This window comes from Entelurus aequoreus, linkage group LG07, assembly GCF_033978785.1.
Source record: "Entelurus aequoreus isolate RoL-2023_Sb linkage group LG07, RoL_Eaeq_v1.1, whole genome shotgun sequence".
In the NCBI taxonomy this organism is placed as follows: domain Eukaryota; kingdom Metazoa; phylum Chordata; class Actinopteri; order Syngnathiformes; family Syngnathidae; genus Entelurus; species Entelurus aequoreus.
In genome coordinates this window covers 81,729,779-81,752,278 of record NC_084737.1, presented here as the reverse complement: position 1 = coordinate 81,752,278, position 22,500 = coordinate 81,729,779, and the positions used below count along the sequence as shown (strand labels likewise).

General features: G+C 45.1%; 1 protein-coding gene across 6 annotated transcripts in view; it reads right to left on the bottom strand.

The window, feature by feature from the left end:
- The window catches only part of LOC133654319 (IQ motif and SEC7 domain-containing protein 2-like), a 129,297-nt gene that overhangs the window by 14,676 nt on the left and 92,121 nt on the right, over positions 1–22,500 (bottom strand). For 5 of the 6 annotated variants that reach the window (XM_062054625.1, XM_062054623.1, XM_062054622.1 and 2 more), the window contains 9 exons: positions 6,664–6,802; positions 6,429–6,587; positions 5,470–5,643; positions 4,714–4,800; positions 3,944–4,479; positions 3,050–3,877; positions 603–761; positions 416–538; positions 187–353 (listed from right to left, as the gene is read on the bottom strand). In XM_062054625.1, coding sequence (XP_061910609.1) covers positions 187–353; positions 416–538; positions 603–761; positions 3,050–3,877; positions 3,944–4,479; positions 4,714–4,800; positions 5,470–5,643; positions 6,429–6,587; positions 6,664–6,802 — 2,372 coding nt within the window. Of the gene's footprint in view, positions 1–186; positions 354–415; positions 539–602; positions 762–3,049; positions 3,878–3,943; positions 4,480–4,713; positions 4,801–5,469; positions 5,644–5,744; positions 5,892–6,428; positions 6,588–6,663; positions 6,803–22,500 lie in introns of those variants that run through there. The other variant, XM_062054628.1, reaches the window with a different exon arrangement.

The window sequence follows — 22,500 nt, the reverse complement described above, 5'->3', positions numbered from 1 at the left end:
AATACAACGTATCAGTATATACTGTATGTATGTAAATATTACATATATATTATATTTTATATTGCTACTTTATACCTGCATTATCCTTTCCATCCTTACACTTTCTATCCTTTGTAACTGAGCTACTGTGAGGATGAATAAAGTTAGTCTGGGTCTAAGATCCTTTCAGTTGAGTTGCTGACTGACCTCGCAGGTTCTTGATGAAGTCGTCCAGCTTCATCTTCCTCTCGGGCTTGACGTTGGGGCTGTACATGTCTGTGTTGAGGAGGATGATGGCGAAGGCCAGGATGAAGATGGTGTCTGGATTCTGGAACTGGCGGATCAGCACCGGGTTGCACACGCAGTAGCGCTGGCTGCAGGGCGAGAGGGGAGTCAAGCCAGGTCGGGCGTGGGGGCCGGGACTGGAGCCCGGTACCTGAAAGCCTCCACCAGCCGCTCCACCCGCTGAGCTTCTCCCTGCACTTTGATCTGAGCCTGGAACTTCCTCAGGGCGTCGTCCAGGTCCATGCCGGAGAAGTCCATCTCGTCCAGAACGCAGCTGCAGACACAAGAAGCGTGGATGAGCCACGGTCGCTGTGGCGACGGCGAGTCCTGGTACTCACTCCAGCACGTCCTTGTTGAACTGCTGCCGGCTGCCCAGGAACTCGCCGATCATCTGACGACTCAGACCTTTCCTCTCCAGGATGAACCTGGCGATGCCCACAGGTGTGTCCGACACGAAGCCTCTCTCGATCAGGTACTGGATGCCCTTCTCTGGCTTCCTGACACACACAACATGGATGTCAAAGTCCTGTCCCTTCTTTGCTCTCCTGCAGGAAACACCTCTTAAAAAGGAATGTGTATACAGTGGTGGTCAAAAGTGTACATAGACGTGTAAAGAACATCATGTCATGGCTGTCTGGAGTTTCCAAGTCTTATTTTGTTGTGATGTAGTGATTGGAGCACATACTTGTTGCTCACAAAAAAACATTCATGAAGTTTGCAAATGTGAGGGTCAAAAGTATACATACTGCAATGTTAATATTTGCTTACATGTCCCTTGGCAAGTTGACCTGCAATAAGGCGCTTTTGGTAGCCACCCACAAGCTTCTGCTTGACCACTAAATTGCTGCAGTTCAGCTAAATGTGTTGCTTTTCGGACATGGACTTGTTTCTTCAGCATTGTCCACACCATTAAGTCAGGACTTTGGGAAGGCCATTCTAAAACTTTTTGATGCGTGTTCGGGGTCCAAACATATTGCTGGGTATTGTGGCCAAACAGCTCCATTTTTGTTTCATCTGACCACAGAACTTTCCTTCAGAAGGTCTTATCTTTGTCCATGTGATGAACTCTGAGTGTAAACATAACTTGGCCCTAGGAAAATGAACTATTAACTGAAAATCGTAAGAAGAAGTTATTAGGGATACGGAGATGCTGGGGAAGTTATGTGATAAACAGGAGGGAAACGATAAGTTATCACACAACTCTTATGTTTAAAGGCCGTTGCTATAGTTATTATCTATTGTGCTGTTTTCTGCTTCGTGCAAGGGCACACAACTTGTTATCATATGAGGGGTGGCCTCGCCGCAGATGTTTTCTTTGTTTGAGCCCGCTAACAGCCAAGGACGTACCAGGACCTCAACAAAGATAAGACGACAGCACACAGACAAAGCAGAGACAAGGCAATCACAAGGCCCCCAGCACATTCCGTCACGTATTGTGCGTACTGGAGCTGCTTTGCATAATGTGTGACCACTACCTTTAGAGGCGGGCTCAGTGATGTTGACTAGGGAACTCCCGAATAAATAGAGGAGCGCGTGGGACTGTACCTTAGAGCGTGGTGGGAGACTGTAATTGAGTGTTCAGCCCCAAACGTTTCTCCTCATGAGCAAAATTGAACTTTGTCTCTGCCTCAATACTTGCTTCTTGTCTCATTTAATAGATAGTTCGGTGTTTGAACCTGACACCATGTGATGTCAGATGAAACAAAAATGGAGCTGTTTGGCCACAATACCCAGCAATATGTTTGGAGGAGAAAAGGTAATCCCAGGAACACCAAACCTACCGTCAAGCATGGTGGTGTTAGTATTATGCTCTGGGCCTGTTTTGCCGCCAATGGAACTGCTGCTTTAAATGGGACAATGAAAAAGGAGGATTAGCTCCAAATTGTTCAGGACAAGCTAAAATCATCAGCCCGGAGGTTGGGTCTTGGGCGCAGTTGGGAGTTCCAACAGGACAATGAACCCAAAAACACCTCAAAAGTGGTAAAGGAATGGCTAAATCAGGCTAGAATGAAGGTTTTAGAATGGCCTTCCCAAAGTCCTGACTTAAAGGTGTGGACAATGCTGAAGAAACAAGTCCATGTCAGAAAAGCAACACATTTAGCTGAACTGCAGCAATTTAGTGGTCAAGTTACTCCTTGAGGAGTCAGAGTCACGCCTACAGTGAGTCCTTGTGGAGTCAGAGTCACGCCTACTGTGAGTCCTTGTGGAATCAGTCACACCTACTGTGAGTCCTTGTGGAGTCAGAGTCACGCCTACTGTGAGTCCTTGTGGAGTCAGAGTCACGCCTACTGTGAGTCCTTGTGGAGTCAGAGTCACGCCTACTGTGAGTCCTTGTGGAGTCAGAGTCACGCCTACTCCTCTTTAGGGAGAGTTCTAGTGAGCATGTACCCTGGTCAGAACCTTTAGGGAGGGTTCTAGTGAGCATGTACCCTGGTCAGAAACTTTAGAGAGGGTTCTAGTGAGCATGTACTCTGGTCAGAACCTTTAGGGAGGGTTCTAGTGAGCATGTACCCTGGTCAGAAACTTTAGAGAGGGTTCTAGTGAGCATGTACTCTGGTCAGAACCTTTAGGGAGGGTTCTAGTGAGCATGTACCCTGGTCAGAAACTTTAGAGAGGGTTCTAGTGAGCATGTACTCTGGTCAGAACCTTTAGGGAGGGTTCTAGTGAGCATGTACCCTGGTCAGAAACTTTAGAGAGGGTTCTAGTGAGCATGTATTCTGGTCAGAACCTTTAGGGAGGGTTCTAGTGAGCATGCACAAGTTGAGAGAGGAAAGGGCGCTCCTACTTGTTAAAGAGGTTGAGTCCGATGCGGTAGTGGCGCCGCTGCACCACATCGTTGTTGAAGGCGGGCGAGTCCCAGCTGTGGCGACTCTCGCGCTGGTAGGTCTGCTTGCCCAGCGAGGCCACACCCATGGGTTCACGCAGGCTGTCCCGTGACGACGAGCCCGAGCTGCCGTTGTTGACGGTGGTGTCGTCGTTAGAGTTGGTGGTGGTGGAGTTGACGCTCTCGTTGTCGCCGTCGGAGCACAGCAGGTGGTGGTGCAGGTGGTGGTGCAGGTGCGGGTGGTGCAGGTGCGGATGGGCGTCCATGTTGGCGGAGGACAGCGGCAGCGGGGAAAGCGGCGTCAGAGGGGGCACGGGCGAGGGCAGCGGTGAGGAGGGGGGTTCCGGGTAAGCGTGGTGGTGGTGGAGGTGGTGGTAGTGGTGCTGGGGGAAGTGCGGCAGGTAGGCGTGCCCGTGGTGCATCATGTGATTGTACTGCGGGTGGTGGTGGAGGACGGTGGGCAGGTGGGGCAGGGGCGACGGGTGGGGGTGGACGTGCTGGAGTGGATGAGGCAGCCCCTGGGGGGGCAGGGTGCGGGCTGAGGGGAGGGGCACAGCAGGGGAGGCGGAGCACCGCGTTTGTCCCTGCGCCGTCACCACCGAGCGGCCGTTGGGTTTGTGTTTGATGGTTCCCTGCGGCGACTCGGCCTCGCTGCTTCCTGCCCCGCCCCCTCCTGGCTCCTCCTCCCCGCTCTCGCCGTCGCCTCCCCGCTGCTCCCTCTGGTCTCCATGCTCCACCCCTGGCGGCTCCTGCTCGTACACCAGCCGGCCGATGGAGCCTCGCTCGGACCTGAAGACGACAAGGTTTAATAATTGACCCTCACTCTCTCTCCCCTTCCCCATTGGCCGTGCTGACCTGTCACTCATGTCCACCGAGCTGTCGCTGGGCGGCTCTATGGTCAAGACAGGAAGGTGCCCTCCTCCCCCGCCTCCCCCGGCCCTGCCCCGGTACTCCCCCCGACTGCTCCTGCGGCCGGCGTCGCTCCCTCGCTCCATCTCTCGGCTGTCCTCCCTGCCGCCTCCGCCGCCCCAGTACTCGGCGTCGGAGCTGGAGGCGGGGCAGGAGAGGGGTGAGGAGGGGGGTCGTGAGAGGGGCGAGGAGGGGAGGCAGCCATCGTCCATGTAGAGCGTGACGTCACTGAAGGAGGTGGCTGTGCTGTCCTCGTGCATGCTGCCCGCCTGGCCCACCACGTGGCGGCGCGAGGAGGAGGCGGAGCTTCCACGCCAGGTGCACTCTCTGTAGTCTTCCTCCTCCTCTTCCTCCTCCTCCTCTTCCTCCTCCTCCTCTTCCTCCTCCTCGTCCTCCTCACCCTCCCCCCCCGCCTCCTGGGAGTCCTCACGACCTGATTGGCAGGTGAGAGAGTCGTCCATGGAGTCTGCCAGCGAGGTCACCTGACACACACAATTGCAAACTAATCATTTGGAGAATTACTGGACATTTCTGTAGCAGGAAGTAGTTTGTCTGGCCTTTAAAAGCTACCTAGTTAGCGTCCTGAACTACTTAAAGTGTTCATGCTGGAGCTAAAGTCTGGTTCTCTTAGAAAAGAAAGAAGCTGCTGTGAAAGAAGCATTAGCGCCCCACGCAGGTTTGGAGGTGACCTGCAGGAAAGAGAGAATGTTGTTGACCTGTTTGGTGAAGGAGTCGTCCATGTCCTCTGACCCCTGCTGACCTGCTGACCCTTGACCCTGCGGTTGACGCTCATCAAAAGAGTACTGTGAGAGAAGGAAATGATTACTCTTGATGCAAAATGATTCCTTTTTGATGTAAAATGATTACTTTTTAATGCAAAATGGTGTCGTGTCATATAATTCTGACTTTTATCACAATATTGCCAATTGTTGTTATTCTTGTAAAATAGTGACATCATGACTTTTGTCATAATTTTGCCAAGTAAAACTCTGATTATTATTATAATATTGCCCAAAAAAATTGTGACTTTTGTCAAGTAAAATGACGACTCTTTCAATAAAATTGCCAACATTTTTAGCTTCTCTTGTAAAACTGTGACTGTTATTGAGCAAAATTCCGAATTATATCATAATATTGCACAAATGTTCAGTTTTTCTTGTAACATTTTGACTTGCGTTGAGTAAAATGACAACTTTTATTATAATACTGCCAACATTCTAAGTTTTTCTTGTGAAATTGTGACCTTTTCCTTGTAAAATTTTAACTCATTTTGTATTAACGTTGTAAATACACATCCTCATATATCTAGAAAGGCTGGTCCTAAAGTGGTAGCCATTTTCTCAGGTCTCAAGAAGGTAACAAATACAAGAGTGTGTGTGTGTGCGTGTGTGTGTGTGTGTGTGTGTGTGTTTGTTTGTGTGTGTGTGTGTGTGTGTGTGTGTGTGTGTGTGTGTGTGTGTGTGGTCACACACCTGCATCCTCATGTTGGACAAGATGATGCGTGGAGTCATCCTGCTCTCAGAGGCAGAACTCCTCAGCCTCTGGAAGTTCTTGTTGATGCGATATTGTCTGAAGGCCGTCTGGATGATCTTAGCTGCCCTCCTGGACACAAACTGCCCTCCATACTTCCTCTCCAGCATCTCCACCTGACACATCACAGCATATCATAGCAATCACTCTCTCTCTTTCACTCACTCACTCACTCACTCACTCACTCACTCACTCACTCACTCACTCAGTCAGTCACCTTCTTGTCCTGGAGGTCAGCAGAGAGCTCATAGCTGTCATGGAGGGCCTTGCAGCGTTTGCTGTCCTCCTCCTCACTCACTCACTCACTCACTCACTCACTCACTCACTCACTCACTCACTCACTCACTCACTCAGTCACTCAGTCACTCAGTCAGTCAGTCACTCAGTCACCTTCTTGTCCTGGAGGTCAGCAGAGAGCTCATAGCTGTCATGGAGGGCCTTGCAGCGTTTGCTGTCCTCCTCCTCACTCACTCACTCACTCACTCACTCACTCACTCACTCACTCACTCACTCAGTCACTCAGTCACTCAGTCAGTCAGTCACTCAGTCACCTTCTTGTCCTGGAGGTCAGCAGAGAGCTCATAGCTGTCATGGAGGGCCTTGCAGCGTTTGCTGTCCTCCTCCTCACTCACTCACTCACTCACTCACTCACTCACTCACTCACTCACTCACTCACTCACTCACTCACTCACTCACTCAGTCACTCAGTCACTCAGTCAGTCAGTCACTCAGTCACCTTCTTGTCCTGGAGGTCAGCAGAGAGCTCATAGCTGTCATGGAGGGCCTTGCAGCGTTTGCTGTCCTCCTCCTCACTCACTCACTCACTCACTCACTCACTCACTCACTCACTCACTCACTCACTCAGTCACTCAGTCACTCAGTCAGTCAGTCACTCAGTCACCTTCTTGTCCTGGAGGTCAGCAGAGAGCTCATAGCTGTCATGGAGGGCCTTGCAGCGTTTGCTGTCCTCCTCCTCCTGCTTGCGTAGAGCCAGGCTGGCCGGCTGTAGGCGACTCCTCTGAGCCCAGAGCAGGCTGGCTGGGCTGGGGGGGGAGGAGTCCTGAAGGGGGAACAGCCAATCAGCTTTCTAGTTTCACTTCCCGCCCACAAGCCACCAACAGGTGTGGCGTGGTCACCTGCGTGTGGGGGGCTCCCAGGGGCCTGCCGGAGGTGGTGTAGGGCTCACAGGGGCCAAAGGGATGGAAGGCAGGCGGGGGGCCGTATGACGAGTCAGGAAATGGGAGCGACTCCGGACACCTCGGATCAGCTTCCACGCTGCAAGACGAGAGGGGTTAGCATGGTAGCGCTAATAAGGAGGAACACATCCAGTCTTCTTTTTACACTTGTAAGACACTTGCTGTTCAAACAGGTGTGTACATGTAACAAAGGTAACGTTGACTGTATCATCATCATCATCATCATCATCATCATCATCATCATCATCATCAGTGAAGTTGGAGCACAAGCAAACGTGGGCACTGCCAAGTACACACACACAAAAAATACTCATTTAGCCTTGGTCGAAAAGGCTCTCAGACTAGAACACAGGTTATCATCCTCAGTCCCAAGGTAAGGTTGAAAGGAGGAACCAGAACATCAAAACAAATTGGCTAAAATCTGGGCACAGACCAAATTGAATTGGATTGACATGTTGCCATTAGCGTTAATGATCATTCCAATGTCCCTGAATAAAACTGTTTTTCTCCCTTTAAATGTTTCACCCTATGAACTGCATACAGGTCAGTCCTTCCCAGGACCAGCAGCTCCCTTGGAAGGAGGAATAAGCGCGAGACCAAAATGGTATTTTACAAAATGCAGAATTTGTGTGCCAGTTCCTCTGTGCAGATTCGAGGATGACAGCCTGCCACTCCAGATTCCCTTCCGCCCGCAGAGAGGGTCAGGGTCAAAATCAGATCCCAGACAACACCCGATTCCTGACTGGGAGGAACCTGAAGAGGAGAGAGAACACCCGTCCAGTGATGACGAGAACGACTAAGGATGCCAGCCACGGGAAGGGGTGAAATAGCACCCTTCTCCACCAAAGCAGCCAAAAGCCCAACGAGGTGTCAGCAGGCCATTAGCCTGAGACTGCCGACCACGTGATCCTGCGTTGCCCGATTTATCGTGCTCCTAATGGTTTGCGTGGCCTGGCGGACCTGGATGACTGCTCGGTGACCTGGCTCACTTCTGTGTGTCCTGACATATGAACGGGAGGGCCCCCCGGGCCTGGGGTGGTAAAAGGCATAGACCCTCGGCCTCAGGTCCGGGTGCCGGAAAACAGCTGCCCATACGATGAAGATTAGCCTGAGGCACCACCGAGGGATCTACATGAGCACTAATCAATATTGGACTCATATGAAATTCAGTTTTGTTTAAAATCAATCATATAACAACAATATTGGTAACTACATTCATTGCAAATGCCGGAAAAATAATTCTGCAACAGCTTACAGTCATAAGTCTATATTCATTTTAAAACAGATTGTTTGTTTGATTGATCATTAATGTGTAATACAGCCCGAGCTGTTCAATGATGTGCATGATCAAGGTATTCTGTTATTCCATTTTACTAATCAGAAGTGAGGCCACTAATTGTGTTCTGTGATATGGCTTTGCTGCAGGCTCATTACAGCCATCGCTCAATGAGGGTCATAGAGGAATTTCACCCTGCAATAAGTATGTTGGGTTTTTTCGCCTCTACCTGCAGTAGAGTTTTGTAAGGAAGTGGCCTAGGTCAGAAATCCATCCCGTATGGTCTAGGGTTCTAAAACCCTGGAAGGGGGTATGTAGTGGAATTTCTGAACTTTTACTGTGAATCTCCTTGGAAGAAACGCAATGTGTAAGCTGGAAGGGGAAGATTGCCAGGCATGTAGACGTGTCTGCCAAAGTCCAGAGAGAAAGCGAGGTCGGAATGAACCAGGACAGGACATGGCAGGGCGGGTCGCCCTGACAGTGTACATGTTTGTTATGATGGCCTTTGAACCACCAAGAAGCGTATAACTAACCACGTTGGACCAAGTCTTGTGTGTGTGCTCGTTCACGAGAGCGCATCACCCAACGTCTCCAGGAACGTTGTCTGTAATCATGGCAACCCAATCCAACCTTGTACCATCTGATTATGATGAAATAAATCTCTTGTAACAAATTCTCTTTTGTTCCTGTTTAAGATTCGGACATTTCCACCACAGGACCTCCTTTCACGGTCCTACATGCCCAACTCACACTTCATCCTCCATAATAAGGTGACAAAATAACTGGGCTGTGAGGCCCCGCCCACGCGCTCAGAAGAAAAACAGCAATGGAAAAAACAGGTGAAAAAACTTTGTCTGCAATTAGGCCTGGTTTCCACGACAACAACCTTGCTAAAAACAGAAAGGTGTTTTACTTTGGAGTGCAGAGAGAGCACATACTAGTGGACGTGTTCAGTACGTCTGCAAGAAAACAGAGTGCATGCTGGGTCACCAGTGAAATAACCACTTGGATGACATTTATTTGAGGAAACTTTTACTTGTTTTGAGCTCAAAGAAGAGGATCAAATGATCCTCATTAGTTTATTGAACAAAGCCTTCATCTACATCAGGGGTGTCAAAGTCAAATACAGAGTGGGCCAAAATGTAAAACTGAACAAAGCCGCAGGCCAAGGTTGAACAAATGAACCTTTTAATAGGGACCCAAACAAGTTTTGCATTGAATATTGAACAAGCAAGGCTTATATAACTTTATAGTGACATGCAAAATCCAGTTTCAAATAATAATGATAATATTAAAAAATATCAATGGCATATCAAATACATTTTAAATAAAAATTGAATGCCTTTTTTCTATTTGCAGCCTTCTGAGGTAAATATCAACATTAACTTTTTCCACAGGCTAATACATTTGAAAATAAAATAATGAATAAAGCAACCATTCAGGACTTTAAACTGCTCAGTTTGCAACACACTGATCTAATGTGATGTGCCCAAGCCAGATACCTGACATCTTTTCTGGGATGCTAGTTCATTCATGTCGGGGCTCAGGCTTTGAGCTGAGGCAACCTTCATTATCCAACCAAGTTGTTCATCAGTCATTATATCTCGTAGTCCGCCCGGACCACAGTCTTGGGGGGGGGGGGGGGGGGGGGGGGGGGGGGGGGGGGGGGCGGTGCCTTAAAGGCACTGCCTTTAACGTCCTCTACGAGCTGTTGTCACGTCCACTTTTCATCCATTCTAACAGCATGCCGGCCCAGTCACAAGATATGTGCGGCTTCTGTACGCACACACACGTGAATGCAAGGCGTATTTCATCCACAGCCATACAGATCACACTGACTCTAACTCTTCTGGGACCCTACAATATACACCCCCGCTACCACCAACCCCCCCCCCCCCCCCCACACACACACACATACACACCTTATAGCGTCCCGGAAGAGTTAGTGCTGCAAGGGGTTCTGGGTATTTGTTCTGTTGTGTTTATGTTGTGTTACGGTGCGGATGTTCTCCCGAAATGTGTTTGTCATTCTTGTTTGGTGTGGGTTCACAGTGTGGCGTATATTAGTAACAGTGTTAAAGTTGTTTATACGGTCACCCTCAGTGTGACCTGTATGGCTGTTGATCAAGTATGCCTTGCATTCACGTGTGTGTGCGTGCAGAAGCCGCACATATCTTGGGACTGGGCCAGCACTCGTTGGACTGGATGAAAAGCGGACGTGACGATTTTCGGGAGGGGCACTGAAAATTGGGAGTCTCCCGGGAGAGTTGGCAAGTATGAGAATTAGCGGTGAATGCGGTGTTACCGCGGCACCACCGCTGTATATAGTCGGCAGGCCAGCTCTAGTGTTCATTTGATATCGCCTCAAGGGCCAAGTGAAATTACACGGCGGGCCAAATTTGGCCCGCGGGCCAGAGTTTGACACCCATGACCTACACAAATAACAGTGTCTAGTAAGTGTAGAGTTAAAAGCATTGAGGATAGGAACAGCGGCTGTAGGCGACCTGCTGGTGTAGTTACTCATCAACTCCACCAGATGGCAGTAGCTGCATGTAGTGCCTTCAAAGTGCTGACCCAGCAGTTTGCTCCTCACAATATCGGTTGTGATGTGTTGCGCTACGCAGCCTTGTCCTTTGTCACTTTCTCATGCACTCTACAACATTGCTCAAGGTGTTTGTGAGCAGGGACCAATTTAGAGGGACCAACAGGCACCGTGTGCCCGGTGGGCTCGCTGCGCTCCAAATTACAACACAACAGGGACTCTGGGAAATGTGTGTTAGTCAGCCACAGTGTGTGTGTGTGTGTGTGTGTGTGTGTGTGTGTGTGTGTGGGTGTGTGTGTGTGTGTGAGTGTGTGTGTGTGTGTGTGTGTGTGTGTGTGTGTGTGTGTGTGTGTGTTTCCTCGCGCAAGCAACAACCAAATGGCATCAGACCCTGAGGGCCCGAGTGTCATCGTCTACTTCCTCTTTAGCCCTCTGCAGATGGTCCGCCTCTCGCTGTCATTAGGCCACACCCCCTTTTAGCACGCCAATAAAAATGGTCAAACATGACATTAATTTCCAGTTAAAAATGGTCAAACATGACATTAATTTCCAGTTAAAAATGGTCAAACATGGCATTAATTTCCAGTTAAAAATGATCTAACATGCTATTAATTTCCAGTTAAAAATGGTCAAACATGACATTAATTTCCAGTTAAAAATGGTCAAACATGACATTAATTTCCAGTTAAAAATGGTCAAACATGACATTCATTTCCAGTTAAAAATGGTCAAACATGACATTAATTTCCAGTTAAAAATGGTCAAACATGACATTCATTTCCAGTTAAAAATGGTCAAACATGACATTAATTTCCAGTTAAAAATGGTCAAACATGACACTAATTTCCAGTTAAAAATGGTCAAACATGACATTAATTTCCAGTTAAAAATGGTCAAACATGACATTAATTTCCAGTTAAAAATGGTCAAACATGACATTAATTTCCAGTTAAAAATGGTCAAACATGGCATTAATTTCCAGTTAAAAATGGTCAAACATAACATTAATTTCCAGTTAAAAATGGTCAAACATGACATTAATTTCCAGTTAAAAATGGTCAAACATGGCATTAATTTCCAGTTAAAAATGGTGAAACATGGCATTAATTTCCACTTAAAAATGGTCAAACATGACATTAATTTCCAGTTAAAAATGGTTAAACATGACATTAATTTCCAGTTAAAAATGGTCAAACATGACATTAATTTCCAGTTAAAAATGGTCAAACATGACATTAATTTCCAATTAAAAATGGTCAAACATGACATTAATTTCCAGTTAAAAATGGTCAAACATGGCATTAAATTCAGTTAAAAATGGTAAAACATGACATTAATTTCCAGTTAAAAATGGTTAAACATGACATTAATTTCCAGTTAAAAATGGTCAAACATGACATTATTTTCCAGTTAAAAATGGTCAAACATGACATTAATTTCCAATTACAAATGGTCAAACATGACATTAATTTCCAGTTAAAAATGGTCAAACATGACATTAATTTCCAGTTAAAAATGGTCAAACCTGGCATTATTTTCCAGTTAAAAATGGTCAAACATGACATTAATTTCCAGTTAAAAATGGTCAAACATAAGATTAATTTCCAGTTAAAAATGGTCAAACATGGCATTAATTTCCAGTTAAAAATGGTCAAACATGACATTAATTTCCAGTTAAAAATGGTCAAACATGGCATTAATTTCCAGTTAAAAATGATCTAACATGCCATTAATTTCCAGTTAAAAATGGTCAAACATGACATTAATTTCCAGGTTAAAAATGGTCAAACATGACATTAATTTCCAGTTAAAAATGGTCAAACATGACATTCATTTCCAGTTAAAAATGGTCAAACATGACATTAATTTCCAGTTAAAAATGGTCAAACATGACACTAATTTCCAGTTAAAAATGGTCAAACATGACATTAATTTCCAGTTAAAAATGGTCAAACATGACATTAATTTCCAGTTAAAAATGGTCAAACATGACATTAATTTCCAGTTAAAAATGGTCAAACATGGCATTAATTTCCAGTTAAAAATGGTCAAACATAACATTAATTTCCAGTTAAAAATGGTCAAACATGACATTAATTTCCAGTTAAAAATGGTCAAACATGGCATTAATTTCCAGTTAAAAATGGTGAAACATGGCATTAATTTCCACTTAAAAATGGTCAAACATGACATTAATTTCCAGTTAAAAATGGTTAAACATGACATTAATTTCCAGTTAAAAATGGTCAAACATGACATTAATTTCCAGTTAAAAATGGTCAAACATGACATTAATTTCCAATTAAAAATGGTCAAACATGATATTAATTTCCAGTTAAAAATGGTCAAACATGGCATTAAATTCCAGTTAAAAATGGTCAAACATGACATTAATTTCCAGTTAAAATGGTCAAACATGACATTAATTTCCAGTTAAAAATGGTCAAACATGACATTAATTTCCAGTTAAAAATGGTCAAACATGACATTAATTTCCAGTTACAAATGGTCAAACATGACATTAATTTCCAGTTAAAAATGGTCAAACATGACATTAATTTCCAGTTAAAAATGGTCAAACCTGGCATTATTTTCCAGTTAAAAATGGTCAAACATGACATTAATTTCCAGTTAAAAATGGTCAAACATAACATTAATTTCCAGTTAAAAATGGTCAAACATGACATTAATTTCCAGTTAAAAATGGTCAACATGACATTAATTTCCAGGTAAAAATGGTCAAACATGGCATTAATTTCCAGTTAAAAATGGTCAAACATGACATTAATTTCCAGTTAAAAATGGTCAAACATGGCATTAATTTCCAGTTAAAAATGGTCAAACATGACATTAATTTCCAGTTAAAAATGGTTAAACATGACATTAATTTCCAGTTAAAAATGGTCAAACTTGACATTAATTTCCAGTTAAAAATGGTCAAACATGGCATTAATTTCCAGTTAAAAATGGTCAAACATGACATTAATTTCCAGTTAAAAATGGTCAAACATGACATTAATAGCTAGCTACACTTGAATAAGATGGCGCTAGCTACACTTGAAAAGGATGACGCTAGTTACACTTAAATAAGATGGCACTAGCTACACTTGAATAAGATGGCACTAGCTACACTTGAATAAGATGGCACTAGCTACACTTGAATAAGATGACGCTAGCTACACTTGAATAAGATGGCACTAGCTACACTTGAATAAGATGGCGCTAGCTACACTTGAATGAGATGGCACTAGCTACACTTGAATAAGATGACGCTAGCTACACTTGAATAAGATGGCACTAGCTACACTTGAATAAGATGGCACTAGCTACACTTGAATAAGATGACACTAGCTACACTTGAATAAGATGACGCTAGCTACACTTGAATAAGATGGCACTAGCTACACTTGAATAAGATGGCGCTAGCTACACTTGAATGAGATGGCACTAGCTACACTTGAATAAGATGACGCTAGCTACACTTGAATAAGATGGCACTAGCTACACTTGAATAAGATGGCACTAGCTACACTTGAATAAGATGGCACTAGCTACACTTGAATAAGATGGCACTAGCTACACTTGAATAAGATGGCGCTAGCTACACTTGAATAAGATGGCGCTAGCTACACTTGAATAAGATGGCACTAGCTACACTTCAATAAGATGGCACTAGCTACACTTGAATAAGATGGCACTAGCTACACTTGAATAAGATGGCGCTAGCTACACGTGAATAAGATGGCACTAGCTACACTTGAATAAGATGGCGCTAGCTACACTTGAATAAGATGGCGCTAGCTACACTTGAATAAGATGGCACTAGCTACACTTGAATAAGATGGCGCTAGCTACACTTGAATAAGATGGCACTAGCTACACTTGAATAAGATGGCGCTAGCTACACTTGAATAAGATGGCACTAGCTACACTTGAATAAGATGGCACTAGCTACACTTGAATAAGATGGCACTAGCTACACTTGAATAAGATGGCACTAGCTACACTTGAATAAGATGGCACTAGCTACACTTGAATAAGATGGCACTAGCTACACGCCTTCAGCTGACAACACAGAAGAAGGACATGTCTCCATCTTGTGTACAACCATCTATAAATACACCCGTCGTCTGTTGGGGGCCAGAAGCCCACCTGCTGCCTCCCACCGTCACATGGAAGCACGCCCATGTTTGGGAATGAAAGAGGCGGAGCCAAAGGGGCAGGCTGTGGAGGATGAGGAGGATGAGGATGAGGAGGATGAGGAGGATGAGGATGAGGATGAGGATGAGGAGGATGAGGATGAGGAGGATGCAGGAAGTGAGCAAGCCATGATTGGGTGTAAAAGTAGCTTCCATGAAATGCTCAGTCGTTCACAAACAAGGACGGGGCGAGGGTCACAGGTCAAGGGTCACAGGTCAAGGGTCACCACTTTGTCAACAAATGCCTGAGCAAATAGTTGAACAACAACATTTGTCAAGCAGGAATTGAGGGATGTCACCATCTACGCTGCGTAATATCATCAAAAGGTGCAGAGAATGTGGAGAAATGACTGCAGGTAAGCCATGATATTACACACCTTGGATCCCTCAGGCATCAACAAGCCACATCAGTGTGTAAAGGATATCACCACATGGGCTCAGGAACATTCAGAAACCCACTGTCAGTAACTACAGTTGGTCGCTACATCTGTAAGTGCAAGTTAAAACTCTACTATGCAAAGCCACAGCCATTTATCAACAACACCCAGAAATGCTTCGCTGGGCCTGAGCTCATCTAAGATGGACTGATACAAAGTGGAAAAGTGTTCTGTGGTCTGACGAGTCCACATTTCAAATGGTTTTTGGAAACTGTGGACGTCGTGTCCTCCGGACCAAAGAGGAAAAGAACCATCCATACTGTTCTAGGGTGAAAGTGTAAAAGGCAGCATGTGTGATGGTATGGGGGTGTATTAGTGTGTGATGGTATGGGGGTGTATTAGTGGCCAAGACATGGGTAACTTACACATCTGTGAAGGCACCATTAATGCTGAAAGGTACATACGTTGTTATCATGGACGCCCCTGCTTATTTCAGCAAGACGATGCCAAGCCAGGTGTTACATCAACGTGGCTTCATACAAACGTGTAGTTAAAGAGTGTGGGTACTAGACAACTTGCATTCCAAGAGAGATTCCTCAACACACACACACACACACACACACACACACACACACACACACACACACACACACACACACACGCACGCACGCACGCACGCACGCACGCACGCACGCACACACACACACACACACACACAGACGGTATAGCACAGTTAGCATCTTTGCTGCATCATTCCTGCATGAAGAGAACTGATAAAGACACAATAATACAACAAAGAACTGATAAAGACACAATAATACAACACAGAACTGATAAAGACACAATAATACAACACAGAACTGATAAAGACACAATAATACAACAAAGAACTGATAAAGACACAATAATACAACACAGAACTGATAAAGACACAATAATACAACACAGAACTGATAAAGACACAATAATACAACAAAGAACTGATAAAGACACAATAATACAACAAAGAACTGATAAAGACACAATAATACAACAAAGAACTGATAAAGACACAAAAATACAACAAAGAACTGATAAAGACACAATAATACAACAAAGAACTGATAAAGACACAATAATACAACAAAGAACTGATAAAGACACAATAATACAACAAAGAACTGATAAAGACACAATAATACAACAAAGAACTGATAAAGACACAATAATACAACACAGAACTGATAAAGACACAATAATACAACAAAGAACTGATAAAGACACAATAATACAACACAGAATTGATAAAGACACAATAATACAACACAGAACTGATAAAGACACAATAATACAACAAAGAACTGATAAAGACACAATAATACAACAAAGAACTGATAAAGACACAAAAATACAACAAAGAACTGATAAGACACAATAATACAACAAAGAACTGATAAAGACACAATAATACAACAAAGAACTGATAAAGACACAATAATACAACAAAGAACTGATAAAGACACAATAATACAACAAAGAACTGATAAAGACACAATAATACAACAAAGAACTGATAAAGACACAATAATACAACAAAGAACTGATAAAGACACAAAAATACAACAAAGAACTGATAAAGACACAATAATACAACACAGAACTGATAAAGACACAATAATACAACAAAGAACTGATAAAGACACAATAATACAACAAAGAACTGATAAAGACACAATAATACAACAAAGAACTGATAAAGACACAATAATACAACAAAGAACTGATAAAGACACAAAAATACAACAAAGAACTGATAAAGACACAATAATACAACAAAGAACTGATAAAGACACAAAAAGAGGCCTTTTTAAACATGACTAAAAAAAGCCTAATGTTGCCATCCTGACTAAAAGGGCATGAAGTGGGGGGTACTAGCTTGACTAAACAAATGGGACGGTGTTGAGATCCCACAAACGGGCATGAAGGGTACCAACTTGACTCGACAGGACGAAACAGACTTGATGGTAGCCAAAGAACTAAATGGGCATGATGATGCCAATGGCGTCAACATGACTGGAAGGGCATGATTATAGCAACACAACTAAATGGGCATGATGGTGTCAGCATGACTAAATGGGCATGATGGTGTCAGCGTGACTAAATGGGCATGATGGTGTCAGCATGACTAAATGGGCATGATGGTGTCAGCATGACTAAATGGGCATGATGGTGTCAGCATGATTAAATGGGCATAATGGTGTCAACATGACTAAATGGGCATGATGGTGTCAGCATGACTAAATGGGCATGATGGTGTCAGCATGACTAAATGGGCATAATGGTGTCAGCATGACTAAATGGACATAATGGTGTCAGCATGACTAATTGGGCATGATGGTGTCAGCATGACTAAATGGGCATGATGGTGTCAGCATGACTAAATGGGCATGATGTGTCAGCATGACTAAATGGGCATGATGGTGTCAGCATGACTAAATGGGCATGATGGTGTCAGCATGACTAAATGGGCATGATGGTGTCAGCATGACTAAATGGGCATGATGGTGTCAGCATGATTAAATGGGCATAATGGTGTCAACATGACTAAATGGGCATGATGGTGTCAGCATGACTAAATGGGCATGATGGTGTCAGCATGACTAAATGGGCATAATGGTGTCAGCATGACTAAATGGACATAATGGTGTCAGCATGACTAATTGGGCATGATGGTGTCAGCATGACTAAATGGGCATGATGGTGTCAGCATGACTAAATGGGCATGATGTGTCAGCATGACTAAATGGGCATGATGGTGTCAGCATGACTAAATGGGCATGATGGTGTCAGCATGACTAAATGGGCATAATGGTGTCAACATGACTAAATGGGCATGATGGTGTCAGCATGACTAAATGGGCATGATGGTGTCAGCATGACTAAATGGGCATAATGGTGTCAACATGACTAAATGGACATTGTTATTGCAAAAAAAAAACTAAATGGGCATGATGATATCAACATGACTAAATGGGCATGATGGTGGAAACATGACTAGATGGACATGTTAGTACTAAAATGGTAAAAAAAACAACCCGAATGACTAAACAGACATGATGCTTGACACAAGTGGCATTATTGTATCAACATGAATAAATGGGCATGATGCTAGCAACTTGACTAATGAGGCATGATGGTGTCAACATGATTAAATAGGCATGATAGTGGAAACATGACCAAATGGGAATGCTGATGCCAATGGGTTGAACATGCCTGAAAGGGCATGATTATAGCAAGACAATTAAATATGCATGATGCTAGAAACTTGACTAAACAGGCATGATGTTGTCAACATGACTAAATGGACATGAGGGTATCAGCATGACTAAATGGGCATGAAGTTGTCAACATGACTAAATGGACATGATGGTATCAGCATGACTAAATGGACATGATGTTGTCAACATGACTAAATGGACATGATGTTGTCAACATGACTAAATGGACATGTGAGTACCAACATGATAAAGAAGCAACCCGAATGAAGGTTGAAGACCCATCTAGGCAGCACACACTATTTGATGGGCCTACCAGACCCGTCTAGGCAGCACACACTGTTTGATGGGTCGACCAGACCCGTCTAGGCAGCACACACTGTTTGATGGGTCGACCAGACCTGTCGAGGCAGCACACACTGTTTGATGGGCCGACCAGACCCGTCGAGGCAGCACACACTGTTTGATGGGCCGACCAGACCCGTCTAGGCAGCACACACTATTTGATGGGCCGACCAGACCCGTCTAGGCAGCACACACTATTTGATGGGCCGACGAGACCCGTCTAGGCAGCACACACTATTTGATGGGCCGACCAGACCCGTCTAGGCAGCACACACTATTTGATGGGCCGACCAGACCCGTCTAGGCAGCACACACTATTTGATGGGCCGACCAGACCCGTCTAGGCAGCACACACTATTTGATGGGCCGACCAGACCTGTCGAGGCAGCACACACTGTTTGATGGGCCGACCAGACCCGTCTAGGCAGCACACACTATTTGATGGGCCGACCAGACCCGTCTAGGCAGCACACACTATTTGATGGGCCGACCAGACCCGTCTAGGCAGCACACACTATTTGATGGGCCGACCAGACCCGTCTAGGCAGCACACACTATTTGATGGGCCGACCAGACCTGTCGAGGCAGCACACACTGTTTGATGGGCCGACCAGACCCGTCTAGGCAGCACACACTATTTGATGGGCCGACCAGACCCGTCTAGGCAGCACACACTATTTGATGGGCCGACCAGACCCGTCTAGGCAGCACACACTATTTGATGGGCCGACCAGACCCGTCTAGGCAGCACACACTGTTTGATGGGCCGACCAGACCCGTCCTGGCAGAGAGCCTCAGCTGGGGATCCACACGGGGGTTGCTAGGCAACAGGCTGGCTGCTGACTCAGCAGCGGCGCTTCCCGACCAGGCGGCGTGACTCAGTTCATCAACACCCACCGCCATCATGGCCATGAGAACATCTTTCTAGCATTCTCCATGCCCACGCTAGCCGCGTCTGTGTGAGTTTTGCTTTGTCTTTTTTCTGTCCACATAAACATGCTAGCCACACGCTAATGCTAACATCACAACAATCAGAGGGGCTTTTTCTTTGGATTTTTGTGTCTCAGTGGACTGACATTTCAAGTAATAGCAGACAGTAAACTATTCTACACATTCTAATAAAGTACTAAATACCGGTACTTTTTTGTTTCCATTGACATGATGCAGTGTAATGATGCACAATGCTAGCATGCATGCTAACACAGTTTAAACACAGCTAGCTATTAGCTAGAAATGTTTCAGCTACTTCTAAACCACACATCTTCGCCGCCATGGTGACGAATAAAGTACCTTTCTTACAAGTAGCATTATCACTGGAGGACTAAACATGCTTCACTGTAGGAGGATACAATAGCTAACTGCTAACAGCAAGACTGAATGTAAACAAATGGGTGATCTCAGTTGTAATGATACCAAGTACAAGTGTGTCTACACTGATCTCACTTGTAATGATACCAAGTACAAGTGTGTCTACACAGATCTGGGTTGTAATGATACCAAGTACAAGTGTGTCTTCACTGATCTCACTTGTAATGATACCAAGTACAAGTGTGTCATACATACATACATACGTACATACATATATACATACACCGTGTGTTAGAGCCAGCTCATAGACCTGTAGCACCGTGTGCTAGAGCCAGCTCATAGCGCTGTAGCACCGTGTGTTAGAGCCGGCTCATAGCGCTGTAGCACCGTGTGTTAGAGCCGGCTCATAGCGCTGTAGCACCGTGTGTTAGAGCCGGCTCATAGCGCTGTAGCACCGTGTGTTTGAGCCGGCTCATAGCGCTGTAGCACCGTGTGTTAGAGCCGGCTCATAGCGCTGTAGCACCGTGTGTTAGAGCCGGCTCATAGCGCTGTAGCACCGTGTGTTAGAGTCGGCTCATAGCGCTGTAGCACCGTGTGTTAGAGCCATCTCATAGCGCTGTAGCACCGTGTGTTAGAGCCGGCTCATAGCGCTGTAGCACCGTGTCTTAGAGTCAGCTCATAGCGCTGTAGCACCGTGTGTTAGAGCCAGCTCATAGCGCTGTAGCACCGTGTGTTAGAGCCAGCTCATAGCGCTGTAGCACCATGTGTTAGACCCAGCTCATAGCGCTGTAGCACCGTGTGTTAAAGCCAGCTCATAGCGCTGTAGCACCGTGTGTTAGAGCCGGCTCATAGCGCTGTAGCACCGTGTGTTAGACCCAGCTCATAGCGCTGTAGCACCGTGTGTTAGAGCCATCTCATAGCACTGTAGCACCGTGTGTTAGAGCCGGCTCATAGCGCTGTAGCACCGTGTCTTAGAGTCAGCTCATAGCGCTGTAGCACCGTGTGTTAGAGCCAGCTCATAGCGCTGTAGCACCGTGTGTTAGAGCCAGCTCATAGCGCTGTAGCACCGTGTGTTAGAGCCAGCTCATAGCGCTGTAGCACCATGTGTTAGACCCAGCTCATAGCGCTGTAGCACCGTGTGTTAAAGCCAGCTCATAGCGCTGTAGCACCGTGTGTTAGAGCCAGCTCATAGCGCTGTAGCACCGTGTGTTAGAGTCAGCTCATAGCGCTGTAGCACCGTGTGTTAGAGTCAGCTCATAGCGCTGTAGCACCGTGTGTTAGAGCCATCTCATAGCGCTGTAGCACCATGTGTTAGAGCCAGCTCATAGCGTTGTAGCACCGTGTGTTAGAGCCAGCTCATAGCGCTGTAGCACCGTGTGTTAGGGTCAGCTCATAGCGCTGTAGCACCGTGTTTTAGAGCCATCTCATAGCGCTGTAAAACCGTGTGTTAGAGCCAGCTCATAGCGCTGTAGCACCGTGTGTTAGAGCCAGCTCATAGCGCTGTAGCACCGTGTGTTAGAGTCAGCTCATAGCGCTGTAGCACCGTGTCTTAGGGCCAGCTCATAGCGCTGTAGCACCGTGTGTTAGTGCCGGCTCATAGCGCTGTAGCACCGTGTGTTAGAGTCAGCTCATAGCGCTGTAGCACCGTGTGTTAGAGCCAGCTCATAGCGCTGTAGCACCGTGTGTTAGAGTCAGCTCATAGCGCTGTAGCACCGTGTGTTAGAGCCAGCTCATAGCGCTGTAGCACCGTGTGTTAGAGCCAGCTCATAGCGCTGTAGCACCGTGTGTTAGAGCCAGCTCATAGCGCTGTAGCACCGTGTGTTAGAGCCAGCTCATAGCGCTGTAGCACCGTGTGTTAGAGTCAGCTCATAGCGCTGTAGCACCGTGTTTACTGACATATACTATTCATGTGTTTACTGACATATACTATTAATATATGAATAGTATATGTCAGTAAACACATGAATAGTATATGTCAGTAAACACATGAATAGTATATGTCAGTAAACACATGAATAGTATACGTCAGTAAACACATGAATAGTATATGTCAGTAAACACATGAATAGTATATGTCAGTAAACACATGAATAGTATACGTCAGTAAACACATGAATAGTATATGTCAGTAAACACATGAATAGTATACGTCAGTAAACACATGAATAGTATACGTCAGTAAACACATGAATAGTATATGTCAGTAAACACATGAATAGTATACGTCAGTAAACACATGAATAGTATATGTCAGTAAACACATGAATAGTATATGTCAGTAAACACATGAATAGTATACGTCAGTAAACACATGAATAGTATATGTCAGTAAACACATGAATAGTATACGTCAGTAAACACATGAATAGTCACTGACATATACTATTCATGTGTTTATTGACATATACTATTCATGTGTTTATTGACATATACTATTCATGTGTTCACTGACATATACTATTCATGCTCAGATAAC